The 25,984-nt window shown below is 39.6% G+C and overlaps 2 protein-coding genes and 1 non-coding gene across 3 annotated transcripts in view; all 3 read right to left on the bottom strand.

The window, feature by feature from the left end:
• PPM1E (protein phosphatase, Mg2+/Mn2+ dependent 1E) overlaps positions 1–13,427 on the bottom strand; it is a 205,180-nt gene extending 191,753 nt beyond the window's left edge. The window contains exon 1 of the mRNA XM_059906361.1: positions 12,984–13,427. Coding sequence (XP_059762344.1) covers positions 12,984–13,417 — 434 coding nt within the window. The 5' untranslated portion in view covers positions 13,418–13,427. The remainder of the gene's footprint in view (positions 1–12,983) is intronic.
• On the bottom strand, positions 5,061–5,326 carry LOC132355062 (small ubiquitin-related modifier 2-like). Its single transcript, XM_059907242.1, has one exon. The coding sequence runs from the start codon at positions 5,324–5,326 to the stop codon at positions 5,090–5,092; it is 237 nt and encodes a 78-aa protein (XP_059763225.1). The 3' UTR covers positions 5,061–5,089.
• LOC132356317 (U6 spliceosomal RNA) lies at positions 5,341–5,446 on the bottom strand. Its single transcript, XR_009499833.1, has one exon. It is a non-coding gene; the product is annotated as a U6 spliceosomal RNA (small nuclear RNA).
• Positions 13,428–25,984: the final 12,557 nt, after the last annotated feature.

The following is a 25,984-nucleotide window of genomic DNA, read 5'->3' as shown; positions in this document are numbered from 1 at the left end:
TAAGATAATAAATGGATGTTGTTTTAAGCCACTAAGTTTCAGTAGCATGTTACACAGCAACAGAAAACTACCACACTATAAACTATGTGAGGAGAAATTAACAATTCGATAATCTAAATCTAAATCATATTATTCTCCGGACTTCCCTGGCAGTCCAGTGGTTATTAGGACTCTGCATTTCCACTGCAGGAGGCATGGGTTCGATCCCTGGTCACAGAACTAAGATTCTGCATGCTGCACAGCATGGCCAAAATAAATAAATAAAAGCTCTTACATATATATGTGTATATATATGTGTGTGTATATATATATATATAGTTCTCTAGTCAAAGAAAGAAATCTAGGAAAAACAAATTCAGCTTGCTGTTTCTCCAAAGGCTAGATAAATATGAATTTGGTAATTAGAGTGAGCATCCATTTAAATATGACTTTGAGGGACTTCCCTGGTGACACAGTGAATAAGACTCCGCGCCCCCAATGCAGGGGGCCTGGGTTCAATCCTTGGTCAGGGAACTAGATCTCACATGCATGCCCCAACTAAGAGTTGCATGCCCCAACTAAGAGTTGCATGCCTCAACTAAGTAGCCAGTGAGCTGCAACTAAGGAGCCCTAGAGCTGCAACTAAGGAGGCTGCCTGCCGCAACTAAGACCCGGGGCAACCAAATAAATAAATAAATATTAAATAAATAAATGAATATGACTTTGAAATTAAATGTCAGATATGTGTTATAGAATTAAAGTTTTTGTTATTAAATCTAAACCTGTGCCATTCAATACAGTAGCCACTAGCCCCAAGTGGCTACTAAATATTTTAAATGGGATATTCCAATTGAGATGTGCTTTAAGTGTAAGATACAAACAGGATTTTGAAAACTTGCTATAAAAAATGAAAAATATCTCAATAATATTTTAATACTGATCACATGTTTAAATGATAACATATTTAGATACATTGGGTTAAATGAAATAAATTATTAAACTAAATTCACTGTCTTTCCATTTTTAAAATGTGGTTAATAGAAAACTTTAAATTATATATGTGGCTCAATTATGTTTCTATTGGACAGCACTGGTCTAGACTTTTAGGCAAGTGTCCTCCTCCAAAATGCCCTAAACCAAGACCACAGTCACCTATAACTATTCTCCTCTTTCCAACAGAGTTCAGTGGCACTAACGGCACACAGCTGTGTAGAAATACAAGACAAGCAGTACTGCAATTCAAATATTAGTGAGAACATGGAGAAACCAGACCTCTCATACAGTGCTGTTGGACAAAGTAATCTGTCAATATCTAACAAAGTAAAAGTGTATGTAACTTAAATCTGACAATTCCATTTCTAGGTATATACTCAAGAAATCTATGAACACATACACAAGGAGACATGTCCAAACTGTAGAATTATTTGTAAAGCAGAGAATACCAGCTATCCACCAAAGTTATGTGGTTTTTTCTACATAGTATAAAGTTGTTTCTTAACTGCCAAGCCAGTGGCTACATTTCCCAGTCCTGTTTGCTGGGAAATGTGGGCCCTAGGTGGTGTCACGTGACTGGAATTCTAGTCAATGGAAAGTGAACAAAATTATATATGCCACTTCTAAGGACTGGCCCCTAAAAACCTCCAATACTATTCTCCACTCTTATGTTTGCTGGATGTATTTTGATGCCTAGAGCAACCTTGGAAACCAGAAATTTAAGATGACAGACTCTCTATTAGCCTGAGTCCCTTAATCACTCCATAGAACACAGTGCCTTCTCCATTGAAGGTACTCTATGAGCAAGAAATAAACTAACATTATGTTAAGCTTTTGAGATTTCAGGATTTACCCACTAGAGCAGCTATTTTTAACCATTATAGTGCATAACATGCAAAAATTAGAAACTCAACTGTCCATCAATAGGAAATTAGATAAACAAAACAAATACACTCATATAGAATGCTATATAGTACCTAAAATGAAAAAACTATATCTATGTGTATCAATATGAATAAATCTTTTTTAAAAGGTTAGTCTCAAGATAGCTACTTATGAAAACAAAAACAAAAAAAGCCCACCATATACTGACCATACAAATATGTGTGTAGTAAAAATATAAAAATATAGAGCAGGATACATTCCCCAAACTCACAGATTACCTCTGGAAAGAAAGAAAAGGGAATGGGTTCATAGAAGACAGTGAAAACAAAGTCTTCAATTCCATATGAAATGTTTTATTTCCTTAAAATAATCTTAAACAATTATGATAATTTGTTGAAACTGAATGGTGGGTATATGGATATTTTTATTATTCTCTGTTATTTTCTAAGTGTTTAAATCATTTCATAACACCAGTAATCTTTTTCTTATATATAGCTGCTTAGAGAGTAAACTAGTAAAACCTTGTTAGAAGACATTTAAAAACTATGTACCAAAAGCCTTAAATATGTGAATATACTAAATGTAATCCCAACACTGTATACTATATATAAATACACTCTAAGAAAACCAAAGGTGTGCTCAAAGGATGACCGTCAAAATATTCTTAGAGCAACCAAAAATTGGTAACACCTAAAATGTTTAATAGAACTGTGATCAAATTATTGTGTATTCATTTAAAAATTACACAGAATATAAATAATGGGAGGTGGGGTGAGACGTGTGAAGATATAGATGAAAAAAGATTGGCCACAAATTGATCATTGCTGAGGTTGGGTGGTAAGGACACTATTTTTTATATACTTTAAATTTTCTATAATAAAAAGTTTTAAAAATATGAGAATAGCAAAATTTACTAAGTTTTTTAAAAAGCAGTTTAAAGTAGTAAGAATAATACCTTATTTTTAATCTCTTGGCTCATTCACTGGATCAGCAAATATTTACCGTGTGTTGTATATGTCCCTGTCATTACTGACCTAGGGATGTGATGGCAAACATGTAGCTAATAATCTAATGCAACTGCCTCCAAACACTTGCTCAAGCACTCTATCAAAAAAATTTGGAGGAACCATAAACAAGATGAAAAGACAACCCTCAGAATGAGAGAAAATATTTGCAAATGAAGCAACTGACAAAGGATTAATCTCCACAATTTACAAGCAGCTCATGCAGCTCAATATCAAAAAAACAAACAACCCAATCCAAAAATGGGCAGAAGACCTAAATTGACACTTCTCCAAAGAAGACATACAGATTGCTAACAAACACATGAAAGGATGCTCAACATCACTAATCATTAGAGAAATGCAAATCAAAACTACAATGATGCATCACCTCACGCCGGTCAGAATGGCCATCATCAAAAAATCTACAAACAATAAATGCTGGAGAGGGTGTGGAGAAAAGGGAACCCTCCTGCACTGTTGGTGGGAATGTAAATTGATACAGCCACTATGGAGAACAGTATGGAGGTTCCTTAAAAGACTAAAAATAGAACTACCATACGACCCAGCAATCCCACTACTGGGCATATACCCTGAGAAAACCATAATTCAAAAAGAGTCGTGTACCACAATGTTCATTGCAGCTCTGTTTACAATAGCCAGGACATGGAAACAACCTAAGTGTCATCGACAGATGAATGGATAAAGAAGATGTGGCACATATATACAATTGAATATTACCCAGCCATGAAAAGAAACAAAATTGAGTTATCTGTAGTGAGGTGGATGGACCCAGAGTCTGTCATACAAAGTAAAGTAAGTCAGAAAGAGAAAACAAATACCGTACGCTAACACATATATATGGACTCTAAAAAAAATTTTTTTAAATGGTTCTAAAGAACCTAGGGGCAGGACAGGAATAAAGAGGCAGACGTAGAGAATGGACTTGAGGACATGGGGAGGGGGAAGAGTAAGCTGGGACAAAGTGAGAGAGTAGCATTGACATATATACACTACCAAACACAAAATAGATAGTTAGTGGGAAGCAGCCGCATAGCACAGGGACATCAGCTTGGAGCTTTGTGACCAGCTAGAGGGGTGGGATAGGAAGGGTGGGAGGGAGACGCAAGAGGGAGGAGATATGGGGATATATGTATATGTATAGCTGATTCATTTTGTTATACAGCAGAAACTAGTACAACAATGTAAAGCAATTAGACTCCAATAAAGATGTTTAAAAAAAAAAGAATAAAAAAAAAAATTTGGAGCATCATGAATACCCCCACCCCAAATGTAGATACACATTTCTCATGTGTGTATATATACAAATATAAATTCCATACATACACATCCATGCATACACACCACTCTCACCAGCAATATATTAGTATTTCTTTGAGTAAGCTGTATTCCACATAATCTACTTAATAGTTCCATTTTTGTGGATTTCTCATCAAATATAATCACCTTTAAAACAATCTAATATAAGTAAGGATGGGAGAAATATAGGCTCTTAAGTTTTGTTCCTTTTTACATGTGCATTACAAATATTATGTTCAACCCATGATTTCTTTTCAGGAATCTTTTTTTTTTTTTTCATTTTAAACAAGAAGTTTATTTAAACTTGACTTGAAGGGAAAACTATCTAGGATTCATTTCTTTTAGAGTAATTTATCCCTACTTAAAGACAGATTGTAACATGAACATGTAACAGCTACATACAAAAAAGTTGTAAAATTGTCCTTGGTTTTACAATGATAAATGAAAAACATTAAAATTCTCCAATCGAACAAGGTATGCAAGAATTTTTATGTTGTTCTTTTTTTGTTAAACAGTGAGAGCAAAATAACTTACTGGAATATAAAGATAAGAGCTGACGAGCATGCCACTCGTGGACAAAAGCGGGTATTTTCACAGAACCAGTATTTTTCCCCATTCCATCTCCATTTGATGTCAATCGAAACGTACCATTGGCCATTTACTTTAAAAAAACATGCAATATGCTTGTGCATATACACCATTTACTTTATGTACAATAAAGGAATGGGGAAGAGGAAAATGAAAGAATAGAGAAGCTACACAGCAGGAGTCAGGATGTGGTGGAAGGAACCAAATTGCAGTTTTCTAATTGAGAATGTCTCCTTGGTCTGCAGGAACAGAATTCTGGAGTAAAGTAGCAGGTTCCCTTTTTAGTAGACACCTGTCTGCTGCTGGAACACATCTATTGTATCTTAATCCTCCATTTTCAACTGTGCAGGTGTGTCTGTTTCATTGATTGGCTGCCCATCAAATCGGAATCTGATCTGCCTCATTGACAAACCCTGTTGTTCACAATAGGCTTTCATTAGTTTACTAAGTGGTGTATGCCTCTTAATCTTAAACTGCACCACAGAACCATCCTGCCCCATCAAATTATTATGACCGTTGTTGTCAGTCTTGACTCCTTCCTTGGGCTTTTCGTCAGCCATGGCGAGCACCAGAGTCTCCTCAGGAACGCTTCACGAATTTCGTGTCATCTTTGTGCAGGGGCCATGCTAATCTTCTCTGTATCCTTCCAATTTTAGTATATGTGCTGTCAAAGCGAGCACTTTGCAGGAATCTTTAAAGTCAATTGTCTATTTTGTAAGGGCTAATTTTGTTAAAACCAGTAAATATAATCAATGAATCGATTTAATCAGAGCAGGTAAACTGCAATAATTCATAATGTTCTGAAAACTGGAGTAACGGTGCCACTGTCAACTCTTCTAAGCTAAGAAACTTGGACTTCATCAGGATACCTCATTTACCATGTCTGACATGAAGTCAACTGTCATACAGAACAAGCTGCCAACCTCAATCAATATATCAAGTTGCGATGGTCCAGCCACCGCAGGGGGTCTTCCAGGTCCCGACGGAGAGGGGTAAGGGACTGAATAGCACCGCGAGTATGGGGTCAGAAGGACCAAGACAACTGATGGTTGCTAGGCACTTTATTTAGAATTTACTGAATCTTATATAGACAGAAAAGGAACTTATTATTAGACAATAATCCCATGGAATTGCTTATCGTCTCAGTTCAGTCACTACCATGGACGTCAACAAGTTTACAACAACTAACCTTGAACATTATCTTCCCTTAACCAGGCTCACACACAGCCCCCAGCCATAGGGAACAACCAGGACTCTCAGTTCCCTGAGGTCTCCTGGCTTGAGATAGCTTAGCTAATCTCTTTTACATTCCTCAGGCCTGGGAAAAAGAGTGTATTCCAAGGTAAGGGCTTTGCTTTTTGTGAGAGACATACTGTCTCCTCCAGGAGTTACCTCCGGCTAAGACTGCATGCTTCCCACATCAAGTATTACTAGCACCCAAGTTCATTTTTTTTTTTGGTCACACCATATGTCTTGCAGGATATCTTAGTTCCCTCACCAGGGACTCAACCCAGGCCACGGCAGTGAAAGTACTGAGTCCAAACCACTGGTCAGCCAGGGAATTCCCTTAAGTTCATATTTTGTATACAAGGAAAAAGATTTTAATATTTTATTCCTTCACTGAAATGGATCATTTTGGGTACACCTTATTTTGAAGACCACTAGTCAAGTAAAAGATATATAAATATTTGTGGACAAAAAAATAATAAATTAAACAAGTGCTACAAAAGGAATAAGCACTGAGTATTCTGTAAGAGGACGTGGAAGAGACACCTAACTCATTATGAGTGTGAGGTTGGTGAACAAAGGAAGTGATGTTAAATGGAGACCTAAAGAATGGGTAAGAGATTGGACTGGGTGAGGTGAGGGTGGGATAGCATGGTAGATCAAGAAGAAGGAATAGTATGTTATATCCAAAGGTGCAGAAGTAAGAGCAAACACAGTACATTCAAACTAATATATTAATAGTCTAAAACAGCTGAAGCGTAGCTTCTAGAGGTGGGATTGAGTGGGTGGATAGTGATTCAGGGATGAGGCTGATAAGATTATAAAGCTTTGTTTGGATTTTATCTGGAGGGCAATGGAGAAATAGGTGATGAAGGTGTACAGTAAATAATTGGCTTTGCCCAAAGAGAGGTCTGGCCTTTGTCCTCAGTTCCTGGGAGTAACCTCTAAATCCCTATTTCTAAAGTAATAGGATTGTCTTCGTTATTCAGGTGGGCCCCTTGGATCACATGGTATCAGCCTGAGGGGAGACTGGAAACTAAGTTCAACCATGTGAGCAATCAATCAGTAAGTCCCAATAAAAACTCTGGACACTGCAGCTCAGGTGAGCTTCTTGGGTTGGCAATACCCCATGAGAGAGAAACACATTCCTGAGGACAATGGAAGCTTCACATCTGAAACCCTTCTAGATAGCATCTCATGCATCCCTTCCTTTGGCTGGTTCTAATTTGTATCTTTTCCTTATAATGAACCATAATCCATTAATATAATAGCTTTCAGCGAGTTCTTTCTAGTGAATTATCAAATCTGGAGGTGTTTTTGAGAAACCCCAAATTTATAGTCAGTGTCAGAAGTGAGGGTGGTCTTCTGTGAACTCTTCCCTCTAACTTTGTATTTGGACCCTAACTCCCTGCAAACTTCTGCCTCAGGCAGACCTGGCTTTCTGGAGGACTGTGCCTTTGACCTCACAGTTTGGCTAACTCCAGGGAAAGAGTAAAAATGTTTAAGCAGTGGGTGACAATTAGTCAATCTACATAATCTAGACTCTAGAGGAATCACTGGCTACACTGGGGAGAATATATTGAAGAGTAAGACTGGGAAGAGATGACAATAACAGTGGGGATGGTGAAGGACATACTTATGAGATATTTATAAGGCAAAATTTGACTGAATGTGAGGGTGAGAGAAGGAGAAATCAGGGATGAACCCACCAAAAAGAGAATTAGGTTTTAGTTTTGTCTTCTGCAGGGGAGAGAGAGGGAGGTGGAGGATTAAATTCAGTTTTGGACAGTTTAATTTGAGAAGATATTTAGCCATCTAGATAGAGCCATTCAATTAGCAGTCAAAGCAGGGACGGAGACAGAGTCAGGAGCCATTAGAATAACTACAATAACCACAATCATGGGAGAGACTGATGTTGACTACAGACAAATAAGTCAACCAGACTTGAAAAGGCCAAGGACCAGGACTTCCCTGGTGGCACAGTAGATAAGACTCCACACTCCCAATGCAGGGGGCCCGGGTTCCATCCTTGGTCAGGGAACTAGACCCCACATGCATGCCGCAAGCAAGAGTTCACATGCCACAACTAAGGCGTCTACCTGCCACAACTAAGGAGCCCACTTGCCACAAGTAAGGAGCTGGCAAGCCGCAACTAAGGAGCCCAAGTGCCACAACTAAGGAGCTCATGTGCTGCAACTAAGGAGCCAGTGAGCCACAACTAAGAAGCCTGTGAGCCACAATAAGGAGACCACCTGCTGCAACTAAGAGCCAGTACAACCAAATAAATAAATAAATATTTTTTTTAAAAAAAGAAAGAAAGAAAAGGCCAAGGACCAAACACCAATATAAAAGGGTTAGGCAGAGTATTAAAAGCTCACAGAGAAGTGGCAGCCTGAGAGGTAGAAGAAAAACCTGAAAAGTATGGCTTACACTGAATGGTTGGTATTTATTGTCTTCTTTTTGCTACTTCTTACTACTTTTTAATAAGAAAAAAAGGTATTCTAAATGAATAGTATAACTTGCATCCATGTATTTTTCCATATATATACATAGACAAAGTTTAATGGTTTTCTAACCTATCTCAAAGTCATTAATGAGGCACATAACTCAATATAACTGAATTATTAGTAACTATAAACAATGATTTTCTTTTCCAAGCCATTTTTAAAGTGCCCACCCTCATTACTACTGTAAACCATGTGTAAGTACTTAACTTCGTCAGGCTGCTGGGATATCTGTCTCCCCCTTGAGAAGTCCAACCCAGACTAAATGAACAACTAAGGAAAAAACTGCTCGAAAAACGTAATGACATACAGTTCTAATAAAGACTTCAGAGTATTTGTTTCTGCTGGGTTAAAACAAATAGATTTATCCCCAGTAAAATATAGAGAAATAGAATACAGTATTGACCCATGTAGCCTATCCAAGGTTATTCATATCTGCTACAAGATCAGCTGTAAATTTTATTTGCAAATTATTTCAAAGCTATAAAATATCTCACCTCCACCTTTTCAAAGAGATTCATTAACCTCAGAAATCCTAATATTATGTCATTAGAAAGTATTTATTTTAATCTCTTGGGGGGCATTTTAGTTTAAAGGAGTAAAGGAGATAATTTTTATACTAACAGCTAAAGGTTCCAAATCATTGGAATATTTTATTGACAAGTAATAGACAAATTCAGTGATATAGTTCTAAAGTATTGCATGAATTTATTATTGATTCTTAAGGTTTAATTAGTTGAAACAAAATTGTTTAAATGGTCCTTTAAAAAAAGTATTTAGGGGGGCTCCCTGGTGGGGTTAAGAATCCGCATGCCAATGCAGGGGACACAGGTTCGAACCCTGGTCTGGGAAGATCCCATATGCCACGGAGCAACGAAGCCCGTGTGCCACAATTACTGAGCCTGCGCTCTAGAGCCCGCGGGCCACAACTACTGAAGCCTGCGCCTAGAGCCCATGCTCTACAACAAGAGAAGCCACCACATGAGAAGCCGGCGCATCACAACGAAGAGTAGCCCCCGCTCACAGCAACTAGAGAAAGCCCAGGCACAGCAAGGAAGACCCAACATAGCCAAAAATAAATGAATGAATTAAAAAAAAAAAAAAAAAAAGGGATTCCCTGGTGGCGCAGTGGTTGAGAATCTGCCTGCCAATGCAGGGAACACGGGTTCGAGCCCTGGTCTGGGAGGATCCCACATGCCGCGGAGCTACTAGGCCCGTGAGCCACAACTACTGAGCCTGCGCATCTGGAGCCTGTGCTCCGCAACAAGAGAGGCCGCGATAATGAGAGGCCGGCGCGCCGCGATGAAGAGTGGCCCCCACTTGCCGCAACTAGAGAAAGCCGTCGCACAGAAACGAAGACCCAACACAGCCATAAATAAAAATAAATAAATAAAAATTAAAAAAAAAAATTACTGTAAGAATCATGAAAAAAAAAAAAAAAAGTATTTATAGCCCACAACAGACATCTTTCTCATCCAAGGGGAGTTTTACCATTTTGAATTATTTTTCTTTCAAAATGTTACATGTTTATATCTAGCAGAGAAATATCTAAGTACATATTTCCTATTTTGAAGCCTAATGGCAAAAATTCTGTCCCGAACACTGAAAAACTTTTAAGTTGCTAATTATAACCATATTTTGTCCATTTAAACCTTGATCCTTTACTTATCTAAGCAACTGCTTATCTCAAGCTAATCCTAAGCTTTGTGTTTACCAAAATGAAGAATGATAAATATATCTGCTGTTCTTATTCTAAAAACTCTGAGAGAAGCAAAATAGTGACAAAGACATTCACTACATTTTTAAAAGTAAAATTTCAGCCAGTGTATACATAAACAGTATTGAGAAGGTAAGCACCCTTTTCTTCCTCAGCGAACCTGTCTGTTTAGCAGTTTCATACTGTATATTTCTAAAATACTAACAGAAAAAAACACGCTAGAGATTTATGAAACTGTTATTATACGCAGTGTTATTCTCTTCTTACATTAGTCCCAACTGTGAAATTGGTGAATATATATTTCAAGTAACTTCATTTAAGAATTTTAGCACTATTTGACAAGCATGACAGAGGTTTTAAAGAATATTAAGAATTCCCAAAATAAACAGAGTGGGTATTTGAGAAAATATTTTGGGAAAAAAAAATCTTCACCTTCTCCAAATTAGCAATTCCAACATATCCCTAATCAGAATTATTTCAAAGTATTTCCTAGGAAATTTGACAACCCAACATTTCAATATGTCGGAGAGTTCTGAGGTTCAGAGATTATGGAAATGTTGGAATCATTTGTACATAATTTGTCATTTCTGAATCTGGATCTTCAGTTCTCTCATCTGTAAAATAAAGCGAACAGGAAAATGATCTATCCCTCCAATGTCTTCCAGTCTCGATTCTTGTGGCTAAGTGATATGATTTTCCTTTATAAATAACAAAATAAAAAATAAAAGCATTAAAAGTATGTGTTTTTAAACTGTGAGACTTGGGGTTTTTTTTTTTTTTTTTAAATCTGTTAAGGACCTTGAAGATACTTTACATAAACAAGCCAGCCATTTTATATCTGAATAAAAATAGGTTAATAGCTTCTGCACAAAACAGTATATATGATGAAATCTCTAAGGTGAAATAATGTTTTCCAACTTTAATTTTGCTAGTTTTACTTCAAATCTAAACTTCTGTTCTCAATTAGATGGCCATTTTATAATTTGAATACTTTTCTAGTCTATACATGTATTGAAAATCTTGCTTCCTTTCCATGTGGAAAAACACACATCTACTTACCATCATCTTTACATAGATTTCATTTTTTAAAAAACTTTCAATGGCACATGTTCAAAGTTGTTCTAAAGTAATGACTCTTTTTTTTAAAATGGACCTTCTCTAATATTTAAATGTGTGTTTCTTTAATTCTGCAACTGCATTTGTAAAGGTAAGAATTGTCAAAATAGAATTAGTCTGATGCTGAGATAAATCCTTCCACTTTGGTAAACATTTCCATTTTATTTTAAGCAGGAAGTCTTAAGTGTCTTTATATAGTATTAAAAATGACATTTCATAAGCCCTTTTCTATGATACTTTACAAACACTAGGAAGAAATACTCTAAGATGGTAATACTGTTTATATCTGGGTAGTGGTATTACATGCCATTTTATCTTTTGCATTTCCCAAAAAGCATTATTACTTTGGTAACCAGATAGTATTTCAAAATTAAATTTTAAATAGCATATAAAGTGTGGGACATCAACACAGTCCACTTCTACAGCAGACATGTTAAATACTTTTTCCCTATTGACAAGCCTCTGTTTTAACAGGAAGAGTGATTTGATCAGGTGTCTGTTAGGCTGGATAAAGACAAAACATTTACTTTCCAGGTCCTTCTCTTAATCTAGGTTTTTGAGAAGATCCAAGAAGTGAATTTAACTGCAGTGAATCTTGCAGTAGTAAACTTTCTGAGGGGTACAGAGTAACACCTTTCATTACAACTATCAGCAGAATGGGGAAAGACTCCCCAGGTTTACCAGTGTTCTCGGAAACTTGTTCGTATTCTCCTTTGTCATTATTTCAGAACAATTCCATTTAGAAAGAAAAGCAATTGTAAACTTTCTATTTCAAGTCCATAAAAACTGGGAGGAAAGGAAAAGCCTTGACCTTTCTATTTTAGACTTTCATCTGTGTAGCTAAGCCATCTGCTTTCTCTCCCCTACCCCATCTACTTAATGGACTGAAAATACTGCACCTAATTGCAATTTAATCAAACCAGCCAGAGTTTTCCACTTTAACGAATTACAACTGTCTTTCACCTGAAGGCTCGCATGTAAAATTTTGCTTACCCGTCCCTCCCGATTCCTTCCCACCTCCCTCAATTGTGAGTTAGACGAAGATACTAGGCTTCCGTGTATTAAGCCATCTACACTTTCAACACCGAGTGCCCGACAGAAAATCTACTCCAGTCTCTCCTCCTGTGCATCTGGGGCTGGGATTATCATCTTTGTTGCGGTTACGCAGGAGGCACCTAGCAGCTCTGCCCAGAAAGGAGTCGCGTCTCTCCGCCGCCAAACAACAAGGGACTCAGGCTGGGAAAAGACAGACCCGGGTGGGAAGAAACCTCCAGGAGGAAGAAGAGAGCTGGGAAGAGGGAGCTCTCAAGACTGGAAGGAAGGACCTTCCAAGGCACGAAGGGGAAAGGGTGTGTGAAGTGGAGCAAGAAGTGGGCGGCCGGGGAGAAGCGGGAAGCAGGGGACGGGGCCCGGCGGGAGGGCGCGGGGGGCGGCTCCCGGGCCGGGCAGGAGGCGCGGGGGCCGCGGCGGGCGTGGGCAGCTCGCAGACAACAGCCCAAGTCCGAGCAGCGGGGGCGCTTTTAACCGCGCCAGGCGCCGGCGTGGGGGGGCATGAAGAGCGGAAAAGAGCAGTTTGAGGGGCCGAGGGAGCCGCGTCGAGGCCGGTGCGGCGCGGACAGCGGGCCCACCCCCAACTGAGCCCCGCTACTTAACTATTTGTAGAGCTGCTGCAGGCACAGGTCCAGGCTCTCGCCCTCCACCTCCTCGCGGGTGATGCGCTCCGACAGCGGCCGCGGGAGCGGGGGCAGCGGCGGCAGCTGGGGCTGCGGCGGTGGCACGGCCGACTGCCCCCGGGCTGCCGCTGCCTCTTCCTCCTCGCCCTCCGCCGCCACCACCTCCTCCTCGGGCTCGGGGTCTTGCTCCTGCTCTTGCTCCCCCTCCTCCGTCGCGGCTACAGTGGCCGCCTCCTCCCCGGGTTCCTCGACCGAAGCCTCGGGCGCCTCAGCCGCTACCAGTTCGGGCTCGGGCTCCGACTCGGGTTCGGGTTCCGGCTCGGGCTCGCCGCCGCCGCACGGTCCGCGAAACTCGCCCAAGAATAGCTCCAGGAAGCGCCGGTAAGTTTTCTCCTCGGGGCTGCAGCCGGCCATCGCTGCTCATGCCCCGGAGCCGACCGGGAAGTGGGTGGGGGAAGCCCAGGAAGGGGAGGGGGCTGCTCGCGAGCCACGGGCTCCTGCAAGGGCGGTTAACTGCCGCACCGGCACGAGCGATCAGCACTAGGTTGCTTGGAGAGGGCTCCCGCAGGCGTGCGCGCCGCCGAGCCCGGACGTGCGCGGCCCGGGGGCGGAGGCGGAGCGCGCTGCCCCTCTCTGGTCTGGAGGGAAAGTTGGTCGCGGGCGCGCGCGCGGGGTCCAGCGACGGCCCACCCTCTAGCCCTACGAAGAGCTCAGCCCACGCTGCCTAGAGACTGTCGCCATGGCAACCGGCTCTAATTAAGAATTTCAGGGTCCCTCCCGTCGAGTCCGCGGAGTCGAAAGGGCACTCGACTTGTCCCCTCTCCAACTCTGAATGTCTTCATTGTATGGATATCCTAACCCCCAGTGTATAAGACAGAACTAAGACATCTCCAGGTCTAGCTGTTGGTTCCCACTTGGATTGGATTTACCTCAGTTTTCCTTATCTGTCCTGCCTTGCCTTAGGGTGCTTATCTGTTGAAAGATACCACAGTGTGAACACCTTTTGTTGTTGATGACACTAATTTAATAGTTTGAAGGGGAAGGCATCCAACACCTACCAAGTGGTAGTTTCCTTTGCCTACATTCTCTCATTTGATTCTGTGAAGATAGTGGTGCTATCCTCATTTCTCAAAAAGAGGAAACAGGATTAAGTACACTCCTTTTTTTTTTTTTAATATTTATTTATTTATTTGGCTGCTCGGTCCGCGTGCAGGATCTTTTAGTTGCGGCAGGTGGGATGGAACCCGGGTCCCCTGCATTGGGAGCACGAAGTCTTAGCCACTGGACCACCAGGGAAGTCCTTAAGTACATTTCCTTTTTTCAAGGTGTCAAAGCTACTAGCCATGGCATTGGAATTAGAACCCAGGTTGTAAGCTTCCAAAGCCTGTCTAGACCCTTTTTCCTGTACTCTTCTCTGCCTCTGAAGATTCAACAGTGTAATAATACGTCTATAAAGCCTTATTTTTAAAGGGTATAGTTTACGAGTCATTTTCATCCCTTTAATCCTTACAATAGCGCCTCAAGTTAGAAGATATTACCATGATTCCATTTTATAGATGAGAAAACAGAGACTTAAATACATTGCGACTTTGCTCAAGGTCACACGCAAATGATGTAACACGGACTAAATCCAGGTCTTTTCACTGCAAAGCCATCAGTTTTCCAGCACACCAAGACACCCTTCTTTAGTGTCTGCGTAATATATATTAGACTTTATTGCATAATATGTATTTTTTGGTACATTTTGTTTGCTCTTCTTCCCCATCCCCCTGAGCCTCTTTCCTTTGTAGATTGAAACTGAAACAACTTTAAATTATTCTAATTTTCTTACCAAACTACACACAAACCTACTATTTTCAAGCCTTACTGAGGGGGGTGGGAGAGGGAGAAGCTGTGTTGTTATACAGCTGTATAGATGACAGCATCATTACTGCATACTGCCATGTCCATGGCAACATATAATTCAGCAAAAATATAGTGATTCTTTCTCTACTTTGAAAAACATGTTCACAAAATATCCACCCCATCCTCTCCATTTATTGTTTCTGGGTTTCAGTTGGATTTAGGGTCTGAAATACCATTTCTAGTCAGTTATTAATGGCAGAAGGAGTCTCCCTGCCAACTGTTTTCATATAATACTGTATTCTAAATCCCTGACGTGATACTGTTATTTTAAGAGTAAATGGCTTGAGCTCACTAATGTACATTATGGCATCATGTAAAACAGACATCCATTCTCTCCTAGCTTGAGATTAATTAATACACGATAGAAAGCGTATAGTGAGTAATGCACATGAGTCCTCTGTAACTACTTATTTTTGTCTCAAAAGTAAATGGAAAGACCTAATAAATAAGTCTGTTTCCAGACAAGCTAAATGTATTTATACGTGTTTTGTTTAAAACATCACCAGTGTAGAGCAACTTCTTTATGAGATGCCAAGAAAGTCTTTAAATTCCTCATTTGTCTTTGTTTTCAATCCACTTGTTCATTTCCGTTTCAGAATGTCTAGGAAAGATTGACAAAATTTATAAGGCTGCAAAACATCAAAATGTCCACAATTTTACATTCCAACAACTATTTAATATCTCAGAATTTGACATGATGACATTTAGTTCAAGAGTACATAGCTGTCAACTGTAACAATTCACATCCAGCTACACCTTCCTATTTTGTAATGTAGTTGCCCCCTTCACCTAGATGACATTCATTTGTGACATTAATTTATGACTCAACCCACATATCAAAGGGAAGTGTTATATGTTGGGGAAACATTACTACTAAAAGAAAAAGGCTACACCTCCACATTACTATAAATGAGAGGTGTGTTTGCTTAGTTTAATAAAGATATTTCTTTACAAAAGATCAGTATGGATCCTATTGCATCCATTTGACAGAGTAGCTTTGCCAGAAGGTTGCTGACAGCAGTGCTGGGATCTCAGAGCAGCTGTGTAGGATGATTTTGCCATCGTCAAGAAGTCTTTTTAGTCACTATTTTGCATTGCTTTACTTTCCTCTTCAGTTCCTCTCCTCTTATACTTCCCTAATCCCCTTTCTTGCTGTCTATTTTAAAATATTGAGCTATAAAAAGCATATGTATTAAGTGTTTTTAATTTTTTTAAGGTTTTTTTTTTTTTTGAGATTTGTCGTAAGAATTGTTCTCCCTCTAACCCTTAGCTCTTTGGAGGAAATGCACGTGTTCTTTCATAGACATTCATTGTAATCATGATATTTATAAGATTAAAGAGGGGAATTCCCTGGTGGTCCAGTGACTGGGACTCAGTGCTTTCACTGCCGAAGGCCCAGGCTCAATCCCTGGTCGGGGAACTAAGATCCCACAAGCCGCACAGTGCAGCCAAAAGAATAAAAATCTAAAAAATAAAAAGATTAAAGAGAATTGTTGAGTTGGGCAGTTTCTTATATGACCCAGTAATCCCTCTCCCAAATATTTACCCACAAGAAATGAAAACATATCCACCAAACACATACACAGATAACACATCACCAAAAAAACCTTGTATATAAATTTTTTCAATAGTTTTATTTTATTCATAACAGCTCAAACTTGGAAATAACCCAGATGTCCATCAGTAGATGAATGGATAAACAAATTGTGGTATATTCCTACAATGGAATACAACTCAGCAAAAAAAAAAAAAAAAATCAACTACTGATAAACACAACAACAGGGGTGAATCTCAAAAAGATGCTGAGTGGGGACTTCCCTGGTGGCGCAGTGGTTAAGAATCCGCCTGCCAACGCAGGGGACACGGGTGCGAGCCCTGGTCCGGGAAGATCCCACATGCTGTGGAGCAACTAAGCCCGTGCGCCACAACTACTGAATCCTGTGCACCTACAGCCCGCGCTCCGCAGCAAGAGAAGCCACCACAATGAGAAGGCCGCGCACCGCAACCAAGAGTAGTCCCTGCTCGCCACAACTAGAGAAAGCCTGCGCGCAGCAACGAAGACCCACCGCAGCCAAAAATAAAAAATAAATAAATAAATTTATAAAAAAAAAACAAAACATGCTGAGTAAAACAAAATCCAGGCGCAAAAGAGTACATACTCCATGATTCCATTCATATGAAATTCTAGAATAGGCAAAACTAATCTATAGTAACAGAAAGCAGATTAGTGATTGCCTAGGACTGATGTGGGGTGGATGATTCATGGCAAAGGATTAAGACAGAATTTTGTGGGGGTGATTAGAATGTTTGATATCTTGACTGGGTGGTTATATAGGTGTACTTGTCAAAAATAATCAAAGTGTACATTTTAAATAAGTGTATTGTATGTAAATTATACCTCAATAAAGTTGATTTTTAAAGTTAAAAAGAATTGATTACTGTTTAGTCCTTTTTTTGTTCTCATATCCATTCCTTCTCCTACCTTGCTCTCCTCTGTATTGTAGGGGTACTGACTCTTTCAAGCTGCATTCACCAGCTTCCTTGACAGCTGACTTCCAGCTGAGATTTGCCCAGTGGGCGACATCAGCAGGAAATTGGAAGGTGGAAGGAAAGGAAAAAAGCCAAGATATTTCTTCCCTGTCCCCTACCTCAGTCCTAATGCTTGCTGCATCTCCTTTATAGCTTTGCTTCCTCTGAACCTGTCCATTGCAATTCCAGCTTTTGTCTGTGACACCAGTCCCTGAGCTCCAGAAACATCATCTTCTTCCATTTGTCCATCAGCCTAGAAATGGTAGCTGGTTTTAGCTTCCTAATCTTGCCTGCTATGGACTGAATATTTGTGTTCTCCAAAAATTCATGTGTTTAAATCCGAACCCCCAAGGTGAAGGTATTAGGAGGTGGGGCCTTTGGGAAGTGATTAGGTTATGAGGGCACAGCCCTCATGAATGGGATTAGTGCCATTAAAGATGAGGTCCAACCACCTAGAGGGGTGGGATAGGGAGGGTGGGAGGCAGGGAGACACAGAGGGAAGAGATATGGGGATATATGTGTATGTATAGCTGATTCACTCTGTTGTAAAGCAGAAACTAACACACCATTGTAAAGCAATTATACTCCAATAAAGACGTTAAAAAAAAAAAAAAAAAAGATGAGGTCCAAGAGAGACCCCTCTCCTTTCTAAATGTGAGAACACAGTAAAAAGACTGCTGTCTGTGCCAGACACTGAATCTGCCAGAACACTGTTCATGGAACTCCTATCCTCCAGAACTGTGAGAAATAAATTTCTGTTGTTTATAAGCCACCATATTTATGGGGTTTTTTTGTTTTAGCAGCCCAACCAGACTAAGACACTGCCTCACCTTCCCTTTTGGCTTTTTAGCTCTTCTATCACTTGTGTAACCAATTGCCTGATTCTATTCCCTCTGTTTTCTTAACTGGATCTCAGTTGATACAATAACAAATAATACTTTAAAGAACGATAAAATATATATATAAAAGAACTATAGGGGCTTCCCTGGTGGCGCAGCGGTTGAGAGTCTGCCTGCCAATGCAGGGGACACGGGTTCGAGCCCTGGTCTGGGAAGATCCCACATGCCACGGAGCAACTGGGCCCGTGAGCCACAATTACTGAGCCTGCGCGTCTGGAGCGTGTGCTCCACAGCAAGAGAGGCCGCGATAGTGAGAGGCCCGCGCACCGCGATGAAGAGAGGCCCCTGCTTGCCACAACTAGAGAAAGCCCTCGCACAGAAACGAAGACCCAACACAGAAAAAATAAATAAATAAATAAAATTAAGAAGTGTTGTAAGAAAGGTTAAAAAAAAAAAAAAAAAAAGAACTATAAATGGATCAAGCTGACATTAAAGCAAGTTTAGGTCTTCAAAGGTACTACTCAAACACTGAGTTTACTTGAAGTCAGCAGTAAATGATTTCCTGGAATTAAAAATTATGAATAGGCTGCCAGTGGTTCAAGGGTAAGGAGGAAAGGATGAATAGGTAGAACATGGGATTTTTAGGGAAGCAAAGACTATTCTGTATGATACTACAATAGTGGATACAAATCATTAGACATTTGTCAAAAGCCGTAGAACATACAACACAGAGTGAATCCTAGTGTAAACTATGTACTTTGGTTAATAATAATGTATCAATATTGGCTCATCAGTTGTAACAAATGTACCTCACTAATGTAAGATGTTAATAATAATTGGGGAAACTGTGAGAGGGACTTACATATATCTCTGATCTAGTGCCTAGGCAAATGTTTAAGGCTAGGCCTAATGACAAATGTTATATTGCAAATATAAAAATGTGTCATTTTTCATTCATATTTTTTCAATTGATGGAAGGATAACTAATATATAAGTACTTTTTAAGATATATATTTTTAAATTTATTTATTTATTTATTTATTTATTTATTTATTTATTTATTTATTTATTTATTTTTAGCTGTGTTGGGTCTTCGTTGCTGCGCGGGCTTTCTCTAGTTGCAGTGAGCGGGGGCTACCCTTCGTTGCGGTCCGCGGGCTTCTTATTGTCGTGGCTTCTCTTGTTGCGGAGCACAGGCTCTAGGCACACAGGCTTCAGTAGCTGTGGCACGTGGGCTCTAGAGCTCAGGCTCAGTAATTATGGCGCACGAGATTAGTTGCTCCACGGCATGTGGGATCTTCCCGGACTAGAGCTCGAACCCGTGTCCCTTGCATCGGCAGGCAGATTCTTAACCACTGCACCACCAGGGAAGCCACTTTTTAAGATATTAATTCGATTGTGTTGTCAAACTGACTAGTAGGGAGCAAGAGAATACCTGTCAACTGAAAAAACTGAGCACATAAATGTTTTCAAATAAGAACATCTTCCTCCTTTCTTCTCAGTATACCCTACCTACATCCTCTACATCCTAGATTAATAATATAACTTTTAAATCATATCCATTTGCTGCCAAAAATATTACTGCTATATTAATTTTTATTCCTCTTCTCTTGATGGCTAATATGTTCATACTGCAGCAAGAGTCCACAGCTGTCAAAATTAAAATTCACATCAGGTAATAACAGGTCCACATGCACTATTTTCATCAGTCCTAAAAAGCAAAGAAGTCCCCAAAACAGGTTCTAACTTTTTTTCTTAATGTTTTAACCATTAATGATAACAGTCTTTTTTTTTTACCTTGCTTAGTTCTTTGAGGAATCAAAAAAATTTTTTAACTTATTATGACATGCTTATGAAATAGGAAGAGGGCAGGGGTTGATGGTACTTTCTGATGAGGATACTATAAATGGCAAAGATGTAATATATTCCTTCTATAATAAATGGTTCTTCTAAAATGAATTGACTCCAGGGACTTCCCTGGTAGTCCAGTGGCTAAGACTCCATGCTCCCAATGCAGGTGGCCTGGGTTTGATCCCTGGTCAGGGAACTAGATCCAACATGTCGCAACTAAGAGATTGCATGCCAGAACTAAAGATCCTGCATGCCGCAACTAAAAGATCCCACATGCCACAACTAAAGATCCCACATGCTGCAACGAAGATCCCACATGCCGCAACGAAGATCCCACACGCCGCAACGAAGATCCCGCATGCCACAACTAAGACCCGGCACAGACAAATAAATAAATTAACTTTAAAAGGATTAAAAAATAAAACGAACTGACTCAAAAAAAAAAATCCACTTCAACATTTTGCTACTAGTTTTCACTTTACAAAAACCAAAAGCACTATATGGTGGTTAAAAAAACCTATGTTATCTAATTTTTCAAAAATTTATTTATTTTATTTATTTATTTTTGTCTGCATTGGGTCTTCGTTGCTGTGTGTGGGCTTTCTCTAGTTGCAGCGAGTGGGGGCTACTCTTCATTGCGGTGCGCGGCCTTCTCATTGCAGTGGCTTCTCTTGTTGTGGAGCACAGGCTCTAGGTGCGTGGGCTTCAGTAGTTATAGCACACGGGCTCAGTAGTTGTGCCTCACGGGCTCTAGAGTGCAGGCTCAGTAGTTGTGGCGCACAGGCTTAGTTGCTCCACGGCATGTGGGATCTTCCCAGACCAGGGCTCGAACCCGTGTCCGCTGCATTGGCAGGCGGATTCTTAACCACTGCGCCACAAGGGAAGCCCTAATTCCCTTTATATATTTACTTAGAATAAATACATGCAAGAATCGAGTGATATTGATCATGTTCTCTTTTAGTCAGCAGATGCCCATTACCCACTCTGGAGCATTCATCAAAAAATCCAACTGCTTTTTTAAATGAAAAAGAAGCAGACAACTAAATATGAAAACTCCACACAAAGTTGTCTCCTATGCTCAGATAATACCAAACACTTTATTCTTCACTGAGTGTGGAGCTGATGGAATTGAGCCACAATGACATTTGTGACTAGAGGGGAAGATGGAAACGATTCCATTAACCTAGAGTGCTGTAACATATGGTAATCATAAGTGGTAGAATAGCTGGGTTGGACAAGGGTAAAGTAAGCCATGTGGCACAGACATTATCAATTACCACACATGGTAACCATGCTGATATAATGTACCTTCTCCAGAAAGGAAATGATTTGGGCATATGAATTGGTTTGCTGGCTTATGAAAGAGTGATCTATAAATGACATATCTGGCACCAATATAGCACATGTGGTTTCCAGTAATTTTGCAAGTTGGGGGCTATTAAGATTTGAAGAACCTCCATATACCTAAATATCAGTACAATGCATTGCAGTTACTTGCACAAAGGCAGCAAATCAATATCTATGCAAAATAAACTTGGGTCATTCATATATAAAATTATTTTTCAAATATCTTTTATAAGTGTCACATAAAATCCTGGAGTTTTGTATCTGAAAAAATAATTTCATGACTGTTTAAGGTATAAAGCTTATGGTCATGGCAAAAGTTCAAGATTAGATCTAAACTGTACTGGGAGATGGAATTACATTTGTTCCAAATATTGGCAAAAATATTGATTTTGAAAGAAACATGATGAAAACTGTGTTTTAAGAAAATTAATATACGAATATTCTTCCAGAAGAAACACTGAAGGCTGAAAGATCAGTTGGGCAATGGGAGATAATAAGAGTACAGAAGAGAATGGTGTCAGTGGGAATGAAGATGAACACAAGAAACTAAAAGACACTCTACAGGAAGATCTGAAATTCTAAGAAGACACCTGAAGATGCAGCTTAGGAAGAGCCAGTAACCCACCCAGAGAGGCTCTCAAGTGGCTATTCTGGCTATCTATTGCTGCAAAACAAACTACTGCAAAACTTAGTGGCTAAAACAAAAACGACCTAATAAGGACCTACTGTCTAGCACAGGGAACTCTACTCAATACTCTATAATGGTGTGTATGGGAAAACAATCTAAAAAAGAGTGGATATATGTATATGTATAACTGATTCACTTTGCTGTACACCTGAAACTAACACAACATTGTAAATCAACTATACTCCAATAAAAATTAAAAAAAAAAAAGAACAACACTACCTGTAACTGGGAGACAAATTTGAAAACAATTAGGACAATTAAAATAGAACATTATAGGTTGAGTGTACAGCACAATAAATAAATAAGTAAATAAAACAAAAAGCACTTTACTGTATTTCACAGCTCTGTAGGTTGACTGGGCTCAGCTAGGTGGTTCTCACTTGTAGGTCTCGTGAGGTTGCAGTCTGATAGCAGTTGGTTAGGGATAAAATCATGGCTAGATGTCCAAGAGACTCACTCACATTCTACTTTTTTCCATTTATATTGAAAAAAAATTGAGCGGAAAAATGACTAATATGTAAATTATTTTCAAGATATTAATTTGATTGTGTTGCCAAACTGGCAGTTGAGGCTGGCTGTTAACTGGGAGCTCAGCTGGGACCATCAACTGTAATGCCCACACATAACGTCTCCAGTGGCCTTAGGGTAATCAAATGTCTTACATGGTAGCTTAGAGTTCCAAGATTGAGTGTTTCAGTGAATAAGACAGAAGGTGTGACCTGGTGTCATAAATCAATAGCATTACTTCCGTGGTACTCTATTGGTGAAAGCAGTAATAGGCACATGTGGATACAAGAGAAGGGGACATAATACACCCCAACCTCCTGATGGGAGGAGTGTCAAAGAATTCATCTTGAAACTACCATAGTGACATTTACCTGCATGAACTTATGACAAAGTTTAGCAACTTAAACTTCGAAGCTCAGAAATTTGAGTGTTCCACAACCTAAGTGTCCATCAATGGATTAATGGATAAAGAAATTGTGGTATACATATATATATATGCATATATACATATACATACATACATACATACATACATATAATGGAATATTATTCAGCCACAAAAAAAATGAGGAAATCCTGGGAACTTCCCAGGAGGTCCAGTGGTTAGGACTCCACACTTCCACTGCAGGGGGCACAGGTTCGATCCCTGGTCAGGGAACTAAGATCCCACATGCTGCGTGGTGTGGCCAAAAAAAATAAAATGAGGAAATCCTGCCATTTGCAACAGCATGGATGGGCATTGAGGGCATTATGCTAAGTGAAATGAGTCACACAGAGAAAGACAAACACTGTATGAGCTCACGAATTTATAGAATCGAAAACAAACAAACTCATAGAAAATGAGATCAGATCTGTGGTTACCCAGAGGCAGAGTGTTGGGGGAGGGGGAATTGGAGAAAGGTGGTCAAAAAGTACAAACTTCCAGTTACAAGATGAATAAGTATCAGGGATACATGCATGATGATTATAGTTAACACTGATATATGATACACATGAAAGTCAAGAGAGTAAATCCTAACAGCTCTCATCCCAAGGAAAAAAATTTTTTTCTTTTTGCTTTCTGTTTTAATTGTATCTATATGAGATGATGGATGCTAACCAAACTTATTGCAGTAATCATTTTACAATGTATGTAAGTCAAACCATTATGTACACCTTGAATTATATCTCAATAAAACTGGGGGGAAAAAAGAAATTTGAATTTTCCAAACTTAATTACACAGAAGTATCTTAACTGACACTAACAAATCTCATAAGAAACTGATGTATAAAAATCACAATGACAACATATGAATTTACAATGAGAACTACTAATTCCATTGAGACCAGACAATTGTATCGATCTGGCTATAACCAAAGTACCTGGGAAATCAAACTATCAACAAATTGATAACTGATGTGCATGGGATCAGACAAGAGTTCATTTTGTATTTAAAGCATCAAACCGAGATAGCCTCGTGCAACCATTTCCACAATTAGGATCAGCTATCAGGACCGATCTAAGAAGGACCCTCATTCCCTTGAGCAGGGCTTGAGTGGTTAAACCAAAGTTAGCTCCATTTTGATCCTTTTCCTACCATACTCTATTGCTTGCCAACACTTCTGATTGACACATTTAAAGAATATGGCCCTATGCCATATTTTCCCAGGTTAGAGTTTCTAACCTAAACATTATTGATATTTTGGGCCCAGTAATTCTTTGTTATGGGGGGCTGTAACGTACATTTTAGGATGTTTAGCAGCATACCTGATCTTTATCCACTAGATGCCAGTGGCACCTGTCCCTAGCCATTGTGATGAGCAAAATATCTCCACAATGCTAAATGTCCCCTGGGAGGCAAAATCACCCCAAGCTGAGAACCACTTCATTAATATAAGAGCATGGACTCTGGAGTTAGACTTATTTTGACTTTCGGATAGGCTGTTTCCTAGTAGTATGACTTTGAACAAGTCATAAATTACAATGTACATTCCTTGTTTTTGGTTGCCCAGCAGCTATACCCCTTTCTTAGCAGCGTCTCAATCTCTTTGAGGGAATTACCTCTCCTACACTGTATGCAGTTTTGGTAGGCCTCCTGGCCTCCTCTTGCAGAAGCCAAAGATAACTGTACTGACATTCTCCCCCGGATGCTACCACATCCCGGGGTCAGACACTGACCTAAGTTAGGTCAGTAGAATACTCTCTCCCCTGACTTTGAATCCTGACCAAGTAATAAGGATAGAGAAGGGTGATAGTTCATTCATCTCAGTGGGCTCCTACCATGAGACCATTCCTATGGTCCCTGCTGTCTGGGGCTGTGGAACTAATTAACTAGGTTATGCATTTCCAAGCTGCCTTCTTCTGCCTTCCTATTGTTTCTGTAACATACAGTAAATGTTAGCTACTATTAGTAAGGGGTCTTGAAGATTCCATAGTTTAATTCTGAGAGCAAACTTATTTCTCTAGGGTCTTCCCTGGCGGCACAGTTGTTAAGAATCCGCCTGCCAATGCAGGGGACACGGGTTCGATCTCTGCTCCGGGAAGAGCCCACATGCCACAGAGCAACTAAACCCGTATGCCACAACTACTGAGCCTGTGCTCTAGAGCCCGCAAGCCACAACTACTGAAGCCCATGTGCCTAGAGCCCACGCTCCGCAACAAGACAAGCCACTGCAATGAGAAGTCCGTGCACTGCAAAGAGGAATAGCCCCTGCTCGCCACAACTAGAGAAAGCCTGTGCACAGCAATGAAGACCCAATGCAGCCAAAAGTAAATAAATTAAATTAAATTAATTAAAAAAAAAAAAAGGAATGCTAAAGGCAGTTCTTTGGACTAAAGGAAGAAGAAAATTTGGAACTTCAGGACTGAAAATGGTAACTATGTTTGTAAAGAAGAGACAGATTTCTCTTGGTTTCTTTAATTACAGATGACTGATGAAACCATATTTTAACAGTTATTATGGAGTTCATAGTATATGTGTATAATACATAGAACAACTGTATCATAAAGAATGATGAGTAGGGGTAAATGGACCTATACAATTGCTATGTTTTTGTATTTAACACAGAGTGATACAGTATTAGCCTTAAATAAACTATAAAGAGTTAAAGATACACATTGTAATCCATGGATCAAATACTAAGTAAGTAATGCAAAGAGATACAGATTTAAAAGCCAATAGATAAATTAAAATGGAATGCTAAAAATAAATATTCAGTTAATGCAAATGAAGGCAGAAAAGAAGGACCACACCACAATGAACAGTAGCCCCCACTCGCTGCAACTAGAGAAAGCCCACGTGCAGCAATGAAGACCCAACACAGCCAAAAAAAAAA

The sequence above is a fragment of the Balaenoptera ricei genome, chromosome 20 (genome assembly GCF_028023285.1).
Source record: "Balaenoptera ricei isolate mBalRic1 chromosome 20, mBalRic1.hap2, whole genome shotgun sequence".
Lineage (NCBI taxonomy): Eukaryota > Metazoa > Chordata > Mammalia > Artiodactyla > Balaenopteridae > Balaenoptera > Balaenoptera ricei.
The sequence above is the reverse complement of the archived record's forward strand: the minus strand, read 5'-3'. Positions and strand labels throughout refer to the sequence as shown.